Source organism: Bidens hawaiensis, unplaced genomic scaffold (assembly GCF_021521415.1).
Source record: "Bidens hawaiensis isolate Kalapana, Puna unplaced genomic scaffold, B.hawaiensis_p1.1 tig00030422_1, whole genome shotgun sequence".
NCBI classification, from domain to species: Eukaryota; Viridiplantae; Streptophyta; class Magnoliopsida; order Asterales; family Asteraceae; genus Bidens; species Bidens hawaiensis.
Genome location: NW_027495068.1, coordinates 15970 through 39369, shown reverse-complemented (window position 1 = coordinate 39369; position 23400 = coordinate 15970). Strand labels below are relative to the sequence as shown.

General features: G+C 37.0%; 1 protein-coding gene and 1 pseudogene across 1 annotated transcript; both read right to left on the bottom strand.

The window, feature by feature from the left end:
- Window positions 1–11279: 11279 nt before the first annotated feature.
- Window positions 11280–16420, bottom strand: LOC143580397 (disease resistance protein RPV1-like). The gene is made up of 7 exons (XM_077063429.1): window positions 15957–16420; window positions 14310–14682; window positions 13391–14194; window positions 13221–13286; window positions 12477–12698; window positions 11647–12387; window positions 11280–11552 (listed from the first exon to the last, which is right to left on the bottom strand). The coding sequence occupies exons 1-7, from the start codon at window positions 16418–16420 to the stop codon at window positions 11280–11282; spliced, it is 2943 nt and encodes a 980-aa protein (XP_076919544.1).
- Window positions 16421–19254: 2834 nt separating this feature from the next.
- Window positions 19255–20113, bottom strand: LOC143580396 (uncharacterized; annotated as a pseudogene).
- Window positions 20114–23400: the final 3287 nt, after the last annotated feature.

The following is a 23400-nucleotide window of genomic DNA, read 5'->3' as shown; positions in this document are numbered from 1 at the left end:
TCAAGTTCTTCACCCTCATCATCCGACCAATAGGTTATCGCGTCTCCTTCATCTTCTACAATCATATTATGTAGTACCATACATGCATACATTATACTTATTAACCTTTTGCTCCATATTTTTGTTGGCCCTTGTATAATGTGCCATCGAGCTTAAAGGACGCCGAATGCCCTCTCGACATCCTTTCTTGCCGATTCATGACGTGTCTTGAATTCCAACATTTTTGGGCTTTGCGGATATTGAAGCTTTTGACAAGCGTCGCCCAAGATATATACCATCTGCAAGATAGTATCCCATGCTGTATTATGTTCCATGCACTATAAAATTGCATTGAGGCGCACCACCTTCTAAAATTTCATTGAATATTGGTGATTGATTTATGACGTTGATATCATTATTCGACCCCGCCACACCAAAATATGCATGCCACATCCAAAGGTCATATGATGCAACTGCTTCGAGCATGATGGTGGGATGTCCATGGTCACCTCGCGCATATTGACCTTTCCATGCAACTGGGCAGTTTTTCCACGCCCAATGCATCCAGTCAACACTTCCTAGCATTCCGGGAAACCCGTGCTTGGTTGAGTGCTTATCCAGTAACTGCTGGATGTCCTTCTGAGGTATTTTTTCGAATAAAGTTCAATAAGTCCTTTACAAAACCTTTGAAGACACTCGAGAGCAGTACTTTCACCAATACGTATATATTCGTCCGTTTGGTCAGCTGCCATGCCATATGCCAACATTCGTATGGCACACGTGCATTTTTGTCGGGGAGATAAACCGATTCTACCCACTGCATCAACTCTTTGTGTGAAATATGAATAACTTTTTTTCAAATTGTCGACAATTTGATTGAAAAGATGGCGATGCATTCGAAAACGTTGTCTAAAGAAGCGCTCTTCATAGATTGGTTTCGGAGCAAAGTAGTCGTTCCAAAGACGACTGCCTGCTTCTTCATGACCCCTATGTACTGGTTTGCGCTTCGGCCATCTAGCACTAGAACCTTCTTCGGTATAGTGATGCTTTAGTTGCAAATACATGTTGTCGAAGTCATAAGACATCAATTCTTCATACTGTTTAATAGCTAAATGCATAAATTGCATATCATTAGCAGTAGACGAATTTATAAATGGTACTTGCATATCATCACTGGAACTCATATTTATTTAGGGAATACTTAATTGGGCAATTTTGAAAGGTATGGTAAATATGAAAGGAATATTTCTATCTATAATAAGAAAACTAGCCGTTATAGTGATTTGAAAAAAAAATCATAAAGAAAACTAAAAGTGGCGTTAGCTAGCCGTTGGGTTGGAACCAATGAAAATTAAAATTCATAAGTTATATAAATAAAAAATTAAAAAGTTACATAACCCTAAAATTCAAACTTACATAACCTAGAAATTATAAGTTACGTTTGTCTTTTGATTTGTTCGTATATCGCCTTGTGCGTCGCCAATCATTCCGGATCCATGTGGGATCGATCCATCATTAGTATATTAATGTCTTGGTTAAAGAGAAATTGGTCCATTTATTGTTTGAACGCACCCGCGGCTTCCATTCGTGTTTTCATCATCTCATCAAACTCTTTGATATTTCCTGCTTCCGCATTTGCTTTTTTACTTTGACTTCACCTTTTCCTTGGCCTTCTTTTACCACATTGGACGGTTCGGTTCTTGATACTCATTCGGCTCGTCTACAACATTGAACTCCTCAAACAAGATAAGAGTGTCATCGTTGAGGTCAATCGGGATAGAGTGTCCATCGGAAGCTGATGTGCTATAGTCCCCCGAAGCTGATGTCGTACTCCTCTTCGGCAGAAAGGGTACCGGTTCGTGCCATTTCGGCTCATCTTTCACAAGTTTCCACACATGATCGAATTGAAACGTAGTACCGGTTGAAGCGTACTCTTCCCTAGCAAGAGAGATGATTTGATCATCAGACCAATCGCTTCTCTTCTTTGCTAAATACTTTTGAGTTGGTGTTGACATCGAAAGCCAGTGTGGCCTAAAGGTATTGGTGGTACGTGAAAAAGCAGGGTCACTACAGAAGTATTTTTCGATACGCACCCAGAAATCTCTTCCTCTATGGACCATTTTTGTTGAACCCTCTTAGATACTCCTATGACTTGTTTCCATTTTTTTTACTAGTAACAGGGGAAGCAGAGTCACCAAGTTTAGGTGATGGTGTCGATGTAAATGACATTTGAGTAGGTGTGAGTGTTTGAAACTATTGTAAACCGGGATGTGGATAACCGAGTTGTTGTGGAAATGGTGGAAATCCAGGTTGTTGTGAAAATGATTGATAACCGGCTTGTTGAAATTGTTGAGATCCAAAGTTTGGATGCGGGTAAGGAGAGAATCCGGGTTGTTGAAACTGTTGAAAACCGGAAGTTGGAGTCGGAATTCGGTTGGTGTTTGGAGCCGGGTTTGGGTTAGGATCGCTTAGCAAACGCTGAAAGAAATTGCTATCATCCATTTATTTTTTTGAGAGGAATATAGATGGAAATTTTTTTGTGGATTCATAAAATGGGCTAGACTAATATTTGAAACAAAAAATAAATCTTTTTTAAGAAGTTACCGTTGGATTGTAAATAACAAAAAAAAAGTATTTTTAAATTGTTATAGTGCCGTTAGTTGTGAAAAACAAAAAAAAAGATAAAGAAAAATTTAATGAAATGCTAGCCGTTTGAATTGTTTTAAACAAATAATATTAATTAAGGGACCCGCCTTTTTAATGTTTACATACATTTGGAATTGTGAATGAGTATTAACTGAACATCAACCTCCATTCTTCACTTGTCCAGTTCAGAAAAGTGGACATTGCCACATGAGAACTAAATAAAGCACTGGAGATGCTCTTAGAACGGATCTTACAACTAGTTTTTGGATCAATCCGGGTTATAAGCTAATGGAAATAACTTATAACCTTCAAAGATCTCAGATCTTGTTGTGTTTGTGTTATTTGCTATATGAGGAATGGTGGTGGTGAAAGAATAAGGTTAGAGAGAGAAGGTTGCTTTTCAAAAGGATTACTTTTGCATGGACATGTTTCCACTATTTATAGTGGAAGACATGCCATGCATCTATCCATTCATCAAAGGCCCAATGGGTTTTGTTTACAAGGCCTCGGTCTCAAACATTCAAAAGACTAAACCGAAAGCAAAGAATTACATACGATAATTAATGCTAACAATATAAAAGACTTAAACATATAAAATGGGCTCTACAATCACCCTCTGGTCTTTATTTAGCTGCTTCCGTCTCTAGTTAGTTTCATACTCGAATGTGTCGGGGTGATCAATCAGTTGATTGTCAACAAGATAGCGAACACACTTGTTGAACTTCTCAACTATTTGATCAGTGTTTCCTCGAGGTGGGTTTTCAAGAGTGCACAGAGGAGACTTATATAACTTCATGATGCCTGCTTCACTGAACCGCATCAACTCATGTTCATCAAACAAACAGTATCAACTCATGTTCATCAAAGAAGAGGTAGGATCACATCTGCTTGTAGTATACCACTGGTTCACCCGTCTCACCATCAAATGCCTATAGGTAAAGTCCAAAATCCTGTCGGGCTCGAAAGGTTCTCTAAGAAAGATATTTGGCCCATCCTTTGGCATTTTGAATCCACATATCTTTCGCTTTCTTCCGGTTAGAGCATCTATTTCAGTTTGATGTCTGTGTTTTTTCTCCATGTTTAGCTTGAAGTCGGGGTAATCATCTTTGGCTTGTTTGTGGATATGTCTCTTGAACCAACCTTGCAGCCCTTCTCACCTATGCCATCACCTATGTTGTTTTCAATGTTGTCGACCGACATAAAAGAGGAATATGAATTAGAATCTTCTTCATTAAGAGCCACGTTGGTTGTATCTACAGTATGAATGGTTAGATTAACTACAACGGGTTGAGGAGCTACATGCAATACATTTCCAATTTGAGGACCACTAGATACATTAACATTACCTAAATTGTCTATGAGAGATTTAATTAACACATACTTAGATACTGCAGCTGAGGCTGGAGAAATTGCAACCGGAGGGATAAACATAACAGGGAATTGGTTAAACAAGTAATCATAATCAAACATCCAGTTTGGTCATGGGCAAGCATCTGTTTGGTTGAGCCCTTGCCAGTCAACATTGAAAGATTCCACAATCACTCATACTTTCTTGTTGTAGAATCGATAAGCGGTTTTGTTGGAGGCGTACCTAACAAAGTAACAAGCATTTGCCTTTTCTGAAACTTAGGATCTGAAATGGAATCTGTATGAAGTAGAGTGCATGGACATCCAAAGGTCTTGAAATAGTTGACTTGTGGCTTAGTTTTGTAGTAGACTTCATATGAAGTCTTCTTCAGACGACTGTAGAGCAGCACGCGAATCTGGATAAAGCATGCGGTATGAATTGCTTCTCCCCAGAAAAAAATGGGTAGCTTTGAGTATGATAACATTGTTCTTGCAGCTTCGATCAATGCTCTGTTGCGTCTTTCAGCAACCCATTTTGTTGTGGAGTGTATGGGCATTGAATTGACGTTCTATCCCTTTGGTCTTATAAAAATCATTCATCGTTCGATTATAGAATTTCGTTCCATTCTCGCTTCAAACACACATGATTCTTTTGTCTGTTTGATTCTCAACAAGAGTCATGAATCTGATCAGGATTTGAGTGGTTTCATCCTTTGATTCTAACAGAAAAGTCAGCTGATACGTGAAAAGTCATCAGTAACAACAAGACAATAGACTTTTCGGCCTATCGCCAAATGATGAATGGGTCCAAGTAAGTCCATGTGCAACAATTGAAGAATGGGATCTACAAAATTTATAGTTTTAGGCCTATGAGGGGGTTTGTGTTGTTTGCATTTTGAACATGAAATACATTTTTCAATAGTTGAAAAGGTTTTTACAGGAAAACCCTTTACGTTCTCACCTTTGACAAGTTTGTTTAAATACTTAAATTTGACATGACCAAGACGTCGATGCCAAAGTGATGAATTGTTCTTGAAGGCTTTAGATATCAAACATGAAGTAGTTTGTCGTGAATACGAACTTTTAATGTCAAATATGTAAGCATCATTATGCCTTAGAGTACGCATCAGAATCCACTCCTTGGGGATGTTAAAACATGGTATCAAGATAAAACAATCAATTTTAGTAAACATGGTAGAGTATTTCTTATCACAAATTTGGGATACATTGAGGGTTAATCGAACTCAAAGTAGTCCGAAAACCTAGAATCTATAAATTATATAGAACTATACACAACTTAAATTAAAGCTGTCCAAGGAATGATTATGATGTCTACAACAAGGATCTAACATCGATTTTTCCAAACAATGACATCGAGTAACCCTTTGATTTAAACTCGGTTAGGTTATGAACAAACAAGAACACCACTAAGTAGCCAAAGATTTTAGAACTAAATGAAGGATTACCGGTGGTGAGGGATCCGTCTTTATGATCTATTAAGTGTGAAAACAAGAGATGAAGCATATGTGTAATTGTGTTTGAAGTTGAAGAGGGGCGGTGGTGCCGACGGTTGGGTTAGAGAGAGAGAGAGAGTGTGTGTGAGCTGAGAGTGTTTAGGGAAAAATGACAGTGGATAATGAGAAGATATTTTGGTTTTCCCTTTATATGGGTCAGCCTATCTCGCGATATGGTCAGAACCTCTCGAGTTTTAAACGATTTTGCACACTTAACCCCCGAACTCTGAAAGTATTTGCAAACTAAACCCGAAAAAATTTTATACACTGAATCCAAACACTCAAATATATACAAGATATATTTTTGTGTGTCCATATACTTAACAACGTTTGCATCGCCGACCTTGACGTAAAGTCATTAAAACTAAAAAATAAACTATGGATAAAAATAAATAAACATAAAAGTAAAAGTAAAATTAAAATGAAACAAAATAAACTTAAAACCTAATTTAAGTTAAGAACTTAAAACAAAACAAAACAAAACAAAACAAAACAAAACAAGATAAACTTTAAAAATTTAAAGAAATAAATAGGGAGTAGATATGAAATTAATATTATATTTTACAAGATAATATATTTACAAAATTTTCTAAAGACTTTAATATTTCAATATTTTTACTAGAAAGATCACAACATGGAATCATATTGATCGATAGCGTCCAAGATCATACTTCTATTTCAATATTATAATGCCAAGAACTCAAAGTTGATTATAGATATAATCCATCTTTGACCTACATTAGAACTCTTTGACCTGAGTTTTGACCGATTGGTCTTTTGTCATTCTTCTTCCCACCTTCATGTTCGAGACTTGACTGGTCTTAATGTCATTAGCAGGTTTTGCTGGATTTGTACATTCTCTTGCAGAGTTTCCTAGTTCATTTCAATGGTAGCAACAAAGCTGATCTTTATCAAACCAATGCTCCTTACATCCTAAAGAATCTTTTCATCCTCAAGAATATTTTTCTTATCATCATCCTCAGAGCCTTCAAAAGGAGTATCAACAAGTGTCATAGTCGTAGGCCAATGAGGTCCATTCTCAATGGATCTGAAGAGATCCAAGTCAGTCATTCTTAAATAGGTCTTTAACCTCCATTATAAATCATCAAAGTTACTTTCAAATGTTATAAGCTTGGAAGGTTTTGTTGTGGTTCCAGCCTCATTCTCCAGCGTCAGACAACTTTTCAACAACTCGGGATCTTTTGACATCTTGTAAATAAGATTGGAAACTTAAACAATCTTGAGTCGAATTTTATTTAATTGAGTTGAATTTTAAATGAGTTGAGTCAAAGTTTAAATTAATCGAATCGAATTTTAAAATCAATTCGATTTGTTTGAAACTCGATTCGAATTGAATGAAATCTCTATTCGATTAGTTTTGAAAATCTGGATTCGATTACTCATAACTCTTAATTCGATTGGTTTTGGAATTTTGATTCGATTGGTCCAAGATCTCGATTCGATTGGTTTTTCCTCTGTTGGTGCAATTCTGTGTGTCAAAAGCTTAATAGATTAGTCATGTTTGTAATCGAGTCTGTAATATGTTTGTGTTTGAATGTTATGCAAATGGGTTTGGAATGGCGGTGAACTTAACTAGCGAAGTTGTTAAGTTCACCTCTAATGTGCCAGGCTAACATGTCTAGTATATAAGGACATGCTCGACTTAGGGTTTAGGTGAGACTTTAAATGCAGATACCCGAGACTTCCAGCCCTATTCCAGCCGTCATGAGAGAAAACAAACAACTGGTTCGTAGTCTCTGTCTTAGATTGTTTCTTATGAGTTTACAATCAATAGTAGAATCGTTTAAAGTAATTGTTCTTGTAATATGCGTTTACTTCTCGTTAGTGTTAATCAGAAGAATTCCGCACCTCTGATAGTACGTCTCAATCATATATCGATCCATTCTAGGGACCTACAGTTGGTATCAGAACTTTTGCTCAAAATTGTGTGGTTCGGGATTGATTAACGAGTATTTACGAGTTGTTTTAACAAGATTTCACATCCAAAAATCCTCACAAAACTCATCCTCACTGAAATATCACCCTTATAGCCCATAACCATCACCAACAGCCGTCACAAACCCTAAAAATTCTGATTTTGGAAAGTTACAGCCGTCTAGCGCGAAGTTGTCGCTAGGGTTTTCCACATACCATGCGAAGTTATAACTTAGGAGAAGTTATCTTAGGAGAACTTACGAGTTAGGTGAACTTGTAACCCCAGCAAAATTGTCTAGGCGAAGTTAACTAGATGAATTTGCATAAGTTTGCTTGAATTGAGACTCATCTTAGTAACCCCCAACTAAGTTAACTTGGCGAACTTGCTTAAGTTCGTGAAAGTTTGTTAAACAAAAATTTTTCTGATTGTTTTGAATACATAGACTGAAAATTTTGGCGACAATATTTTTCCGAAAATTATACTTTTCCTAAAATTTTGTTCGTTTTTGACTAGTTGGTTATTCAGTTTTGAGCATTGAAAGAGACTATAGATTTGGATTTTGTTATAGGTATACCAAATCCACTTGAAACCTTTTAGATGTGTATAAATTTACTTCAATGGCATGCGTTAATGACGTTTTCAAAATGAGCGATAAAACCGGAACACCAAATAAGCCACCAAAACTAGTGAAAGGTGCAAATTTTGCAGTTTGGAGAGTGTTTTAAAGAGTTAATTGAAAATCAAGATGTTAGAATGTGGAGTTGCATGACAAATGGATATATTTGTCAACTGAAACTGAAGGAAGACAAATAGTGACAAAGTATGTCAAAATATTTGATGCTGGCAAACGAATGTATGATGCAGAGGAGAAGCCATTTGTTTAATTACGAGGGCCTTACTTGATATGGTGATCTACAATTTTAAAAAGTATTGTACTTCAACGAAGATGTGGGAACAAGTAAAAAAATGTTTTGATGTGAATTCTTCATCAAAATATCTTGGATAAAGTACAAGAAATTGTGAGTTTTGAGAGTAATGTGATTATTAATAAGTCATTGGTATCTCAAAGGGATGGCTTCTATGATGAAAATGATTTTGAGGAAGCTGTACTAAGTGATTATGAAATAGTGACGGAAGAGGAAGATGCTGAAATGGTAAAGGATGCATGTGTTGGAGCTTACATGGTAGATGCACAATGTGAGGTAAGTTTGGAAGTTTCTTGTTAGAGTTGTGAAACTTTGGCTGACGAAAGGAATCTATTGACTGAACAAAATACCAAATTAATAGTGAAATACAAGCACTAAAAGAAAATAATCATTATATTAAAGAAAAGGAGAGTGCCTATTGTAACACTATTAAAATATAAGAGAAAGATATTAGAGCTCTAAAAACAAACATTGGTGAGAAAGTTCAGGTAAACGACTTAGCGTATGAGGTTGTAGAAGAGAAAACTAAAGCTTTTTCTGAAAAGGATAAGGAAATAGCCGATGAGGTTGAGTTAAATAGAAAAATTGAACAATATAAAACCCCATCTCTAGTTTTAAATCACATGATTAGCTCACAAAGATCAACTAAAGATAAAGAGGTAATGGGATTTCATGGAGTCCCACCTCCCTATAATGATAACTATACGAGCAAACCAAGTGAAGAGTAACCTGAAAATGAATCTCCATTTTGTGAAAAGTCAATAGTTGATTAGTCCAGTAAAGTTAACGTCGCTGAAATAGAGAAGGCGAGACAAGTTCACTACCCTTGCTCCAACGAAATCAACAAATTAGGTGAAATTGCCCAACTTCGCCGAAACTAGTCAGGCGAAGATGAGCAACCTCGCCATAACTGCTGTTGAAAAACGAAACTCCTCAAAAATCAAGTCGTTTACTCTGGTAAAATTTGTTAGAGGAAGTGAGATGAAGGATGAAGTTGTTGAAAGTAAAAAATGCTTCAATTCAAAGAATCAACAAATTATTGAACCAACTTTATCCTCGTACTCAAATCAAGAAGGGAGTGTAATTAGTTCTGGGGCTCGTAACTCAAACAAGTTTAAAAAAACGGTCATGTTTTTATTGGCGTAATAAGGGTCATGTAATAAGCATATGCCCGTTCAAGAATGAAGAGAAACTAGGTGACGAAGTTAAGTTTGTTAAATCACCTAGTAAAAATGGTAAAGAAAAGGAGGAACCGAGAGTAAATAGGAGTAATGAGTTTACTCCTCCCTTTCAAAGAAATACATAAATATTTACTCATGATTCCTCATATTATAAACATTTTAACAGACCTAGAAGTGCTAACTGAATTGCAATAAATTTAAAGGCCAGTCTAATTTCTTTCGTTCAAACAGTTGTGATCAACCAAGGCGATTTCAGAGGTATGGGAATCTTCGTTTTACAAGTCATAATAACTTTAATCAAAGGTTTGGGAATAGGGCTTTTTTCAACTCGAATTCTCACAATTTAAGTTTTAAAAATGATTATAACATCACAAAAACACAAGTTAAGTGTGATAACATCACAAACAGATCAACATGTAATGTAACCAAAACACAAGATAAGTGTGATGGTTATTGGAAAGAGTTTCCATATGTTGATGAGTTAGGAAAATCCAAGACTTTAATGGCTTGGATCACTCGTTATAACTAATTTGTTTAGTGAGTTCAGGAGTAGTGAAGATGGTCTATCAGTAGAATATAGGTCTTTGATAGAGGCTACTTCTGTCACAAATTTGAGGGAGTATTTTGGTATAAAGAGTTGATACTGGTTATTTGTTTTATGAGTTTTAAGTTATAAATGTGTGTTGTGTCTAACAGGAAGTGGTTGATAAGAAGCAAATTGTGTTTCAGGGTGTTTTAAATCCAACGTTCCCGTATTTGAAATATTATTTCCCCTTAGTCCAAATTAAATGGGATGAGAAATGTCGAGTAACCATTTTTTCATAAAAAATAAATTAAAAAAGGAAAAAAAATAAAAAAAATGTTTCATTTATCTTTTATATTCTTAAAAAAATTAAAAATTGAAAAATTACAAAAAGATTTTTAAAAGTATGTGGGAAATGATATGAACCTTCGTGTTAAAAGTAAGGTCAACACACGTAAGGTCCTGTAACAGAAACGTATAGACTTTGTAACTTATGTGTCGGCCAGCCCACGCGAATGAAAAGTCCTAAACACCTTAAGGGGTTAATGTTAGAACTAAAGACGTGGGGCATCATTATATGTCCTAAACACCTTGAATGAAAGACATATAAGTCCGTATTGCATGGCATGTAAGTGCAACGTTCAACCTTAATGTTTGATTTTAAAACAAAAGAATATACTAAGTTTGTATAAGAAAGTAAATGTTCTGTCATCAAAAAGATTGTCTTATCCCTCACGGTAAGTATTACTGGCATGGTTTTAAGTGGACAAGAATACTGACAATGGACCAGATCTTGCAGAGTATGTATGTGCTGAAAAGTGTTCCCTGGTCTAGCTAAGAACGATTTGATCCTAACAAAACATACTTGCGTATATATTTAGCTTTCTTTATATTTAGTTCTTTATTATTATATAATTTCATTTTAAACAACAGTTATTCATGAGTTTCTTAATAGATTTCTTAGATGACTAGAGACAAACGATTATGGTTTCTAAAATTTGAGATTGTTAGACTTTTTGAAAAGGTTAAACTTTTGATTATTTTTGGATATTTTTACTTGTTTGCGTATAAGAAGCAGGTAATTCTTGTTGAAGAAACTTGCATCTCAAAGGGGAGTAGTCAGGTGAAATTTAGATTTATGGAGAAGTCATAGATATGGAAAGATAATGATTTGAAGATTTAAAGATTTTGTAGTAGTTGGTGAGCTTAAGTTAAATTAATAGACGTCTAGACTGACAATGATCCCAAAGGGTTGTATACCCAAGTAAGATCCTTGGTTGTGTTGTTTATTTTCATCAACAAAGTCCACATATCTTTGTCATTGGATCCTGAAGATTTGTATAAGCAACTAACATGTAATCCTTGGATTCTTTGTTCCTTTTGATGGAAAGGCACATGAAAGGAAACGTTTGGGAATCGTGACATATGCTCGTAGCTCATCATATTTGGGTCCTTAATGCCTTGCAGATAGGTGCTTGTTATACCATATTCATACAATATCTACGCCAAATAAAAGTCAGTAATTCGTATGTTAAACATATCCATATGTGTTTTGTTTTTATGCATGCATTTGAGAAAAGTTAAGAATAATAACCTGGATTTGCTGGTCTTTCCCTTTAGCGATCTCATCACCGACTAGGTCCGCCTTATGATCTTGAAACGCTTTGATCCACTGCACATGTTGAACCAGATCTGCTTCATCAACTTTTGCTACGGGCACTAACTCAAAAAGGCCTTCAACTTCACAGAGTTTGGAAAAACCTTCATAAGAAAACCACTGAAGACTGTAACGACCTGATTTGAATGTTATTCTCTCGAGTGAATTACACCGTTCTACATACAACTCCTCAAGCGTACTTGGAATAGATGGGAGAGACTTCAGGAGTGAACAAGAATACAAGTCGAGCGTCTTTAGCTTTTGAAGGTCAATGCTATTAGGCAAGAACTCAAATTTATTACATCCTAACCACAGCCTAAAGAATGATTGAGCATGGAATGCCACCTGAACATCATTGTTGTGCTTTATTTTGCAGAAATCAAGATATAAACTCTTTAACGAGCTTGGTAAGAGAAACAAAGACCTCTCTGAATTTCCTCTATCATTCCATAAACGTTTTGGTTTTACATTCTTCAATGAAGACTTCAACAGGTTCACGCATCCTTTCAAATCCAACACAACTAGACTCTTGAGGTCTTCTATGGATTCACTAAGATGAATTAGAGTGCTACAGTTAGAGAGGATCAAAGTCTCAAGATTAGGGAGTAGGTGGAGCTGGCGGATGCTGATAAGTTTCTCACAACCTTCAAAATGTAGTATCTTGAGTGAATTAAGAACCTATATCACAATAACAGGTACATCTAAATGAAGGATGCCTAAAACAGAGAAGCTAAAAGGTAAAATGATAAAAAGAAAACAAATTATACCGTAGGCGCTTCAAACATTTCAATGTGTCCATAACTCATGTCTACAGCCACCAGGCTGCTCTGCAATAAGCCTGTCCGCATTGTTTTCAAAGGACATCCATGCCAGCACAACCATCTTAACATTGGAAAATTCTTGTAGGACCCGGTGAGTGTCACAAATTTGAGCTGGAGCAGTTTTAGCTTGTTCATCTTCGCAAGCGAACTAGTTTTAAGCGCTACTGGCTGCGAATTTTAAATTAGGTGAATGCACCATTAGAGGTGTAAAACAAAAAAGCAGCACATAAAACTCCCTATGATTTCAGTTACAAAAAATTCAAAGAAACAGTCAATATCAGCATATGAACAAGACATATATTGTTTATCATAATGTCCAAAAAGTATACTGAATTAGCAATGTCTTTCTTGATCCTGGGCGAAGCCCATACGTATAACTTGACAAATGAAAGCCTTAAATTAAACACTTTCTGTTAAATTCTTTCACGTGATAGATTTGAATGGATCTTAAATGGTAAAGAGGAATGATACAATAGAAAACACCATCGCTCCTGCGATTCGGATTGCTATGTTTCCCATTTCAAGTAAACGAATGATCAAGATACAAAATTTGTGAGCAACACATTTGATCTTTAGAGTTTAGACTCATAAAGTTTTCTTCCTGTATTGATGTATGCAATTTATCATCCATTAAGAAAATCTTTGTCGATATTTCCAGATATCAAACAATAAATTACTTCTTTGTCTTACCTTAGATCCAATCCCTTGTTTAACCTTTCGCATGTCGAGTGCTAGACCTTCAATTGCATTTGAACCCTATTGAAGAAATACATGCAATTAGAGAATACTAGTTGCAAGAGGAGGCTGTGAAATAAAAAATAAAATAAAAAGCTTAACGATACACATAACAAGCATCGTACATTGCCTTTTTTCAACAAAGAATAAGATTCATCATCATGCCAGACTCTACTACGTTTTGAAGGGTCTTTGGACTCTTCACAGGCTATCGTTCTTCCCATATCTTGAAGGAGTTGATGCATCACCAGTTTGCCAGTAACTATATTAACAAGGCACCTGTTAGCGAGGATCCGGATCCCAGATTTTGCATGCAAGTCATCTCTCAATATTTTTACCACGTGTTTACTTTCTCCAACAAAGAAACAAGCAATGTCTAGAAACAGTTGTCTCTGATTGTCAAGTGGTAAGAAGTCGAAGCTCTTTTGTAGCACACTTCGAATGTTATAATCAAGATCGCCTCCTTTCAATGAATTTATTCTACGTCTCCAAATTTCTATCATGTTATTTCTTTCCCATGGATCATTATCACTAACAAATAGAGAAGAACCTAATACTCTAAGAGCCAGCGGATTTCCTCTACAATATTGGACTAGTTGTTCTGCGAGCTCCTCAAAGCCTTCCAATGGAACTTTGGATCCAAAGGCATGACAACTTAAAAGCTCCAATGATTCAATATCATTCAAGGATTTGAGTTTGTACACCCAACACCTCCAAGATATGGATCCAAACCATGCATCTATATCTAGAAACCTAGTGGTTACTATGATCTTGCTTTGTGTAAGGAAGGTGTTTGTTCCAAGTAAAATGCTTAATTCGTCTTTGTCATCAATATCATCAAGAAAAATAAGCACTTTTTTCATTTGCAAGATCTCCACAATCTTAAGTGTACCCTCAAAAACACTAGATATCATTATTTCCTCCCCCCCCTAAAACATCTTTAAGAAGTTTTTTTTGAAGCTCAAGGAGACCATGCTTGTAGTGTTTTCCAATTTCTTTAACGAAACTGCTACTTTCAAAATGTTGCTTGTGTAAGTTATAAACGCGTTGGGCGAGCGTTGTTTTGCCGCTGCCTCCCATGCCACATATTGCTATAACATTTGGTTGCTCATCATCTTTCAGCCACAAATTGATATCTTCAACTTGAGTCTCCAATCCAGTTAAATCTAGTTGACTGTTGACCATCTCCAATCCAGTTAAATGGGCTGGAGTGCTAAATTGTTTCAAATCTTGCTGACTGTTGACTGTCTCCAATCCAGTTAAATGGGCTGGAGTGCTAAGTTGGTTCAAATCTTGTTGACTGTTGTGTATCTCCAGTCGACGGAAATGCGCTGGAGTACTCAGTTGTTTCAAATCTAGTTGATTGTTGACTGCCTCAACCACTTCTTTGATAAAGTCTGTTTCATGTGTTTTGTATCTGGAACAAAAGAACCGAAAGATAGCATATTTAGAAAATAACATTTTAACTTCTTATAGTAGCCTACCATTATATATTAACCATGTTTTTGTTTCATTTCCACTTCGATCATCATGGTTTCACATTATACAAATACGAATATTAGAATATATGCATATTGTATTTATGTCATAACGCCTAACCACAAATTAGACGTAACGGAGAGAGAAGCTTGATCCGTATAACTAAGGAAGCATAAAGCTATTCCTTAATCAAGTGAAAGCTGCCACAATTATTATTTAACTAAACAATGGAAACCAACTCCTCCAAAGAAACACATTTTCTTTTGATGGAAACTGATATTGCTCCTCACATTCAAGGCAAAATTTATAACTTGGTATAAATTTCTGGAAACCGGCTACCTTGTTCTCTGTTCTACAAATCTGTGCTTTTAGGTTTGTTATAGGTCTTATTCATCCACACAAAAACAAAGTTTTCAAACAACAAAACAACTAGATAAGCTGTTAATTAAGCTCCTAAAAGTATTAGCTTATTTGCACTAGACTATTAACACTAAAGACATTAGAGGTCAAACTATCACATGAATTTGATCATAATCAAGGCCAGCTTTGAGGGCCGGGGGCCTGGAGGGCGGACACTTGATTATTTAAATTTAAATATGAAAAAAATATGTACTCTTAATATTTAAACATAATTATCAATTCATTTAAGTCCATTTCTATAGCCCAAATCATAGCTAATAAGCCCATTTAAAAACTTATTTGCTTAAGCACAATAAAAAAAATTCTTTTTACTAAAGGTCCAAAATTTTATCGCGCTTAAGCAATTAAGCAATTAAGTGATAATACTTAATACTTTTGAAGCGATACTTAAGTATTATCATGTCTGTTAGTTCTGTTAGGATCTGGTTATTATGATAAGGGTGGTTCCTGAAATTATAATTTACTTGAATATAATATTTACTTGAATATAATATTGAATACCATAAAACTATATGAATATTGTGTTTATTAACTTAACACGCGCGGATATACCTAATCTATATTTCTGTCTTCTCTATTCTTTTATTGCCCTCCTGTTCTGTCGTCAATTGACAGTATGACTTAGGGCGCACTATAAAGAGTTGTTTTTTGGATCTGGTTAGTTATAATTGCTTAACCCCAAATTTTTTAACGATTATCAGGAACCACCCTTATCATAACTAACCAGATTCTAACAGAACCAACAGACATGATAATAATTTTAAATGTGAAAAGAAGTAAAAACATATATACCCTAAAAGAACCATGCCAGCCAAACTAGCCACCTCTATTAATGCCGCCTTCCACCGTGCCGTCGTATCCACCGTCCAGTTTGATCCCTCGACAAAGAAACTTTGACCTTGCTTCCTAACAGCTGATGGATATACACGATAAAAGACTGGTAAAACAAAATGATTGCACTTCTGCCTTTGCTCGAGGATCAACGAAAGCTCATCAAGACACCATTTGGAACTCGCGTAGTTCTCCGAAAGAACAATTATAGAAGCCCTGGATTCGATGATTGCATCTTTTATTTCCGGCTTGAGTTCGTGGCCTAATGGGATTGCATCGTCGTCTCTAAAAGTGCGAAGTTGCGCTTGGACTAATGCTTTGTAGAGATGATCTGCGAAAGAATAACGAGTATCTTCGCCTCTAAAGCTTAAAAAGACGTCATAAGTAATATTTGGGCGTGAAGTAAATGATGAAGTTAACGCCATTGATACGAGTTTGAGGAAGATCTAGTAGAACAGAAGTTGAGAAAGGAAGAGCGGATTTAAAGGCATCAAAAGTCAACTATTTCGATAAGGAAGAGCTACAGTTTCTTTCTTCCCCAACCTATCACATCACGTAATTGAAACGTATGGGTACTTCCAAATAATTTTTTATATATATTTAGGTGCTGTTTGTTTTTCAGATGTAAAATGTCAGAAGACTGCGAAACCACATCTGCCAACATCTGTAGCAGAAGAGGTGAACCAAAACTCTGAAGTCTGCAACAAGAATACTGTTTGTTTTTTAACATCTGCAGACTGCTAAAATAAGCTGAAATTTAAATAATTAAAGAAAAATAAGTAGTATAAACGATGATGGTTCGGGTGAAATATATGACTCAAAAATCTTCAAATACCATCATCTATAAATATCAAAAGAAACTAAACTTGAAATTCATCAATGATTTAATAATCACTATAAAGAGGCTCAGACCTATCGAAACATTGGTGCAAAAGGTTCAAAGTGCCATGGCTGCAAGGGTACCTGCCATCCTGCATTTTTGCCACGCCAGGCACATATCCTGAGCTGATGTTAACTCGAACAACATTAGATCATCACAGCCACAAACCTGATTTCATATTTCAAACAACCATCCAAAAAACCCAAATCAAATGTCAATCGACATCGACAGAGGCGGCAACCGGCGTCAGAAACCGTGGATTTAAAAGCCATCACTTCCCCACACCGGAGTACAGCCACCACACCGAATCCGGTAACAATCAGAGGTCATAAACCCTAGATTTAACAACCGTAATTTCCCAACATCGGAGAGCTGCCACCACCACACGATCGCTGCCTAGGGTTCGTAAATCAAACCCGGTAACAATCGGCGATGATGGCGGCAATCGATAGAAAAACACAGCCATAAACAAAGATTATGGTGACAACAAATGAAAAGAATAAAATGAAGAGTGAAGAATTGCTGGTGGAGTCATCAGTAGCAACTTGGCTCATCACTTCTGGGAGAAGAGGTTAAAGAAGTAATAATACCAACACTTATGGGAGAAGAGGGCGCGCAGACGTTTTTTAATGAAACGTCTTCGAAAAAACAAACACACTGCAGAGCCCAACGTCTGCGCGCCCTCTTCTCTGTGCAGACAAAAGAGGTGGAGAAGTCCTTCTGAGGAAAAACAAACAGCACCTTAGATCACTCTTTTGTCTGCAAAATAAAATGTGACGATCTCGGTCACTCACCTAGGAAGAAACTCATAATTCGCTCAACCTATAGCGAATTGCTTCATGGCGAAACCCGAACCAATGACTTCCTACAAGAAAAGTCATTGGGCTGCATAGGATCAATTGTTCTTTTGTGATACTTCCTGTTCTTTTGTGATACTTCCAACTGCTTGTTGGTTCATGTTCAAGACAATTTAAAAAAATATATTAGATGTTTAAAACTATTTATTCTTCGAACGATACTATTAATAAATGCTAGGCAAGCGGACTAAGCACGATAAGGCGTGTGTTGAGAATCAACATGCCTTCATCGCTTTTGCTTTTGATACATTTAGGTCTCTCGCCCCCGATGCTGCTTCGTTTTTAAAAAAAGTTCAGCGGGTCATGCACAGTAACTCAGCGACGCCGAAGAACGATAACTATGTTTTCAGTAGGATCGGGTTTGCCATTCAAAAGGGGTGGCGGCGCAACTTGTTGCCCGCTTACCCGCCTCTCTGTTGTAACTGGATCCTTCTTCTTATTATTATAATTTAAATTTGATAAAAATAAAAAAATAAATAAATGCTTTTTTATTTCAAATCAAAAAATCAATTACAATATGCGATTTCTTTATAAAACTTATATACCACATATTTCTCCTTACTAAATTATTAATTTATATTACATATTCATCCATTTTATTAAAATTAATTTATTGATTAACTATTTTACCTTATGCATTAGAGTTGGGATACAATCGTTCAATTCATATGTAGGTTCTTAGAGCATTCACAATGGTGAATGAGGAAAAACAAACTGAACACACCACATCAGCTGTCGCCGCATCAGATTTCCACTTATTCACTTTAAAACACCAAAAACTCTTATTTTTCCTCCAACACTACATCAACTTTTAAGCACCTCTATATTTCACATAATCACCTACTTTTATATTTTCTTTCAATAACTAAAATACTTTTATAAATAAAATATTTTATTCAAATATCTTATTTTTTATTTCATATTATTTAAAAATAAAATAAGTTCTAGTAAATAAATTTACATAAATAATAAAAGTAATATAAATAAAAATTTAAAATTACATAATTAGTAAATAAAACAAGCACACGCAAACATAAACTAAAAATGTTACATAAACTAATGTTAAAAACTCTACCTCAATCAAAACGACTATTTTTTAATAGACCATATATGCTCACTAAATAATTTCGAAGCGCATGATAAGCTTCATTGTTACGTATATTCATGAATCTTGCCAAGTGCCCTTCGAAATTTACTATCGCTCCATGGTTTGCTTGTTCAAGTTCTTCACCCTCATCATCCGACCAATAGGTTATCGTGTCTCCTTCATCTTCTACAATCATATTATGTAGTACCATACATGCATACATTATACTTATTAACCTTTTGCTCCATATTTTTGTTGGCCCTTGTATAATGTGCCATCGAGCTTAAAGGACGCCGAATGCCCTCTCGACATCCTTTCTTGCCGATTCATGACGTGTCTTGAATTCCAACATTTTTGGGCTTTGCGGATATTGAAGCTTTTGACAAGCGTCGCCCAAGATATATACCATCTGCAAGATAGTATCCCCATGCTGTATTATGTTCCATGCACTATAAAATTGCATTGAGGCGCACCACCTTCTAAAATTTCATTGAATATTGGTGATTGATTTATGACGTTGATATCATTATTCGACCCCGCCACACCAAAATATGCATGCCACATCCAAAGGTCATATGATGCAACTGCTTCGAGCATGATGGTGGGATGTCCATGGTCACCTCGCGCATATTGACCTTTCCATGCAACTGGGCAGTTTTTCCACGCCCAATGCATCCAGTCAACACTTCCTAGCATTCCGGGAAACCCGTGCTTGGTTGAGTGCTTATCCAGTAACTGCTGGATGTCCTTCTGAGGTATTTTTCGAATAAAGTTCAATAAGTCCTTTACAAAACCTTTGAAGACACTCGAGAGCAGTACTTTCACCAATACGTATATATTCGTCCGTTTGGTCAGCTGCCATGCCATATGCCAACATTCGTATGGCACACGTGCATTTTTGTCGGGGAGATAAACCGATTCTACCCACTGCATCAACTCTTTGTGTGAAATATGAATAACTTTTTTTCAAATTGTCGACAATTTGATTGAAAAGATGGCGATGCATTCGAAAACGTTGTCTAAAGAAGCGCTCTTCATAGATTGGTTTCGGAGCAAAGTAGTCGTTCCAAAGACGACTGCCTGCTTCTTCATGACCCCTATGTACTGGTTTGCGCTTCGGCCATCTAGCACTAGAACCTTCTTCGGTATAGTGATGCTTTAGTTGCAAATACATGTTGTCGAAGTCATAAGACATCAATTCTTCATACTGTTTAATAGCTAAATGCATAAATTGCATATCATTAGCAGTAGACGAATTTATAAATGGTACTTGCATATCATCACTGGAACTCATATTTATTTAGGGAATACTTAATTGGGCAATTTTGAAAGGTATGGTAAATATGAAAGGAATATTTCTATCTATAATAAGAAAACTAGCCGTTATAGTGATTTGAAAAAAAAATCATAAAGAAAACTAAAAGTGGCGTTAGCTAGCCGTTGGGTTGGAACCAATGAAAATTAAAATTCATAAGTTATATAAATAAAAAATTAAAAAGTTACATAACCCTAAAATTCAAACTTACATAACCTAGAAATTATAAGTTACGTTTGTCTTTTGATTTGTTCGTATATCGCCTTGTGCGTCGCCAATCATTCCGGATCCATGTGGGATCGATCCATCATTAGTATATTAATGTCTTGGTTAAAGAGAAATTGGTCCATTTATTGTTTGAACGCACCCGCGGCTTCCATTCGTGTTTTCATCATCTCATCAAACTCTTTGATATTTCCTGCTTCCGCATTTGCTTTTTTACTTTGACTTCACCTTTTCCTTGGCCTTCTTTTACCACATTGGACGGTTCGGTTCTTGATACTCATTCGGCTCGTCTACAACATTGAACTCCTCAAACAAGATAAGAGTGTCATCGTTGAGGTCAATCGGGATAGAGTGTCCATCGGAAGCTGATGTGCTATAGTCCCCCGAAGCTGATGTCGTACTCCTCTTCGGCAGAAAGGGTACCGGTTCGTGCCATTTCGGCTCATCTTTCACAAGTTTCCACACATGATCGAATTGAAACGTAGTACCGGTTGAAGCGTACTCTTCCCTAGCAAGAGAGATGATTTGATCATCAGACCAATCGCTTCTCTTCTTTGCTAAATACTTTTGAGTTGGTGTTGACATCGAAAGCCAGTGTGGCCTAAAGGTATTGGTGGTACGTGAAAAAGCAGGGTCACTACAGAAGTATTTTTCGATACGCACCCAGAAATCTCTTCCTCTATGGACCATTTTTGTTGAACCCTCTTAGATACTCCTATGACTTGTTTCCATTTTTTTTACTAGTAACAGGGGAAGCAGAGTCACCAAGTTTAGGTGATGGTGTCGATGTAAATGACATTTGAGTAGGTGTGAGTGTTTGAAACTATTGTAAACCGGGATGTGGATAACCGAGTTGTTGTGGAAATGGTGGAAATCCAGGTTGTTGTGAAAATGATTGATAACCGGCTTGTTGAAATTGTTGAGATCCAAAGTTTGGATGCGGGTAAGGAGAGAATCCGGGTTGTTGAAACTGTTGAAAACCGAAAGTTGGAGTCGGAATTCGGTTGGTGTTTGGAGCCGGGTTTGGGTTAGGATCGCTTAGCAAACGCTGAAAGAAATTGCTATCATCCATTTATTTTTTTGAGAGGAATATAGATGGAAATTTTTTTGTGGATTCATAAAATGGGCTAGACTAATATTTGAAACAAAAAATAAATCTTTTTTAAGAAGTTACCGTTGGATTGTAAATAACAAAAAAAAAGTATTTTTAAATTGTTATAGTGCCAAACAAACAAAATAAGCAAAATCACTAAAAGGCAATTTTATCTGTTCCTCTGAAATGAGTCTCGCTCTTTTATCCAGGACCCCATCTCTCACCGGAAAACCCTAAGGGGATCCGGCCGCCGCCACCCTACGGGGAAAACCCTAATCTCCCACCTTCACTCTTCCTACTCCTCCACCACACCTCAGCCTCCACCACTCCACAGTCGCCGCCAACCGACCCAGCCGAAAAACCAGAAAACCCTCCACAGTCGCCGGAAACCCCTCTCCACAGCCACCACCACTCCACAGTCGCCGGAAAACCCTCTCCTCCACCTTCACTCTTCCCTCTCCTCCACAGTCGCCGCCAACTGACCCAACCGCCCAGCCTCCACTTCGACGATCCTCCACTTCGACGATCCACGGCGGCATGGATTCAGAAGAATGGGAACAACCACGTAATCGGAAAGGGAAACGGAATGGTCATCAGTCTCAAGGTAATAACAAGGTTTTATCGAAGTTTTTTGTCTCAAATCTTCCACCAAAGTGTTCTTCGCAAGACTTAAAAGATGTTATGGGTAGCTTTGGTCATTACGAAGGTTCCTATATAGCTAGGAAGCTGGATAAATGGGGCAAGAGGTTTGCTTTCGTATCGTTTTCCAAGGTGAAAGATGTCAAAAACGGTTGGGAGATGAGTTATCAGACGTATGGATCGGTTCGTATAAGTTGTTTATTGCGATTGCTCGGTTTGTGGATGGTGAGAATCTACATAGACCCGACTCTGGTAATAGGAGGAAGACGGCTTCGGTTCCTGTTAATAGCCATGCAAAACCTAGTGGTCAAACAAACCCTAGTTCCGAAGGATCCGATAGGAATGGGGTTCCCTTTGCATCAGTTGGTAATGGGCATTCCTTTGTTGATTCTTTGTTAAATCGGAACAAAGTAGATGAGATTAAGGTGGATGATTCGGTGGAACGGTTTTCTCATTGGAAGGGATGTGCTCTTACGGGGAGGGTGGTGAATCTTCACACGTTAACTTCTCTGAAAAAGTTGGTTCGGAAGCATGGTTGGAGATCATTAGAGATTAAGTATCTGGGAGGGCTTTCGATGGTGCTGGTATTCTGCGTTAGTGGGGATAGGGATGCCTTCCTGAATGACAAAGACAAATGGTCAGACTGGTTTGAGTTTTTAGAACCTTGGTCTGATAGAACTAGAGTGGAGGAGGGTCGGATCGCCTGGCTCCAAGTTCATGGGGTTCCGGCTCAGTTGATGTTAGACGAGGTATTCGATTTGATTGGAAGCAGATTTGGCAAGGTGGTTCAATCGGCTTCCTTATCAGGTGAAGAGAACAACTTATCGTATGCTCTCATCGGTGTGTTGAGTAAAGAGTGCAAACGGATTGTGGATCGGGTGGACATTAATTGGAGGGGAAAAATTTTTAAAGTGTGGGTGGATGAAGATGTTGGGGAATGGATACCGGAATGTGTAGTAGAGTATGAAGAGGATGATGGTTCCGTTTTACCGGAGGAGGATAAGTGTGATGATAATATCGTGCAGGATGAGTTCCATAATGTGCATCGTGAAGAGGGCGAATGTTCTCAAGCTAATGAGTTTTCTGTCAGGGAACATGTTGTTAATGGGTTGGATGGTTGTGTGAACGATAATTCTAACGTGATGGTCGAGGAGTTTTCGAACTCTTATGATCATTCTAATGAGGAGGCGGTCGAGAATGGTAACGTTGATAGTACTAATGTTGCTGTGTTGAAAGGCAAGGGACATAAGAAGTTCAGACGGAAGTCTTTATTTTCTAATCGGAGTGGGGGTAGTGGTTCTAGGGAGCG

Excerpts from the sequence above, each read along its gene's own strand:
- LOC143580397 (XM_077063429.1), bottom strand. The coding sequence starts at position 16,420 with ATGGCGTTAACTTCATCATTTACTTCACGCCCAAATATTACTTATGAC. Across the intron at positions 14,195-14,309 it reads AAACAACGCTCGCCCAACGC|GGGGGGGAGGAAATAATGAT; the intron begins GTTTATAACTTA and ends AAGATGTTTTAG. Across the intron at positions 12,699-13,220 it reads AACAAGGGATTGGATCTAAG|CCAGTAGCGCTTAAAACTAG; the intron begins GTAAGACAAAGA and ends TAAAATTCGCAG.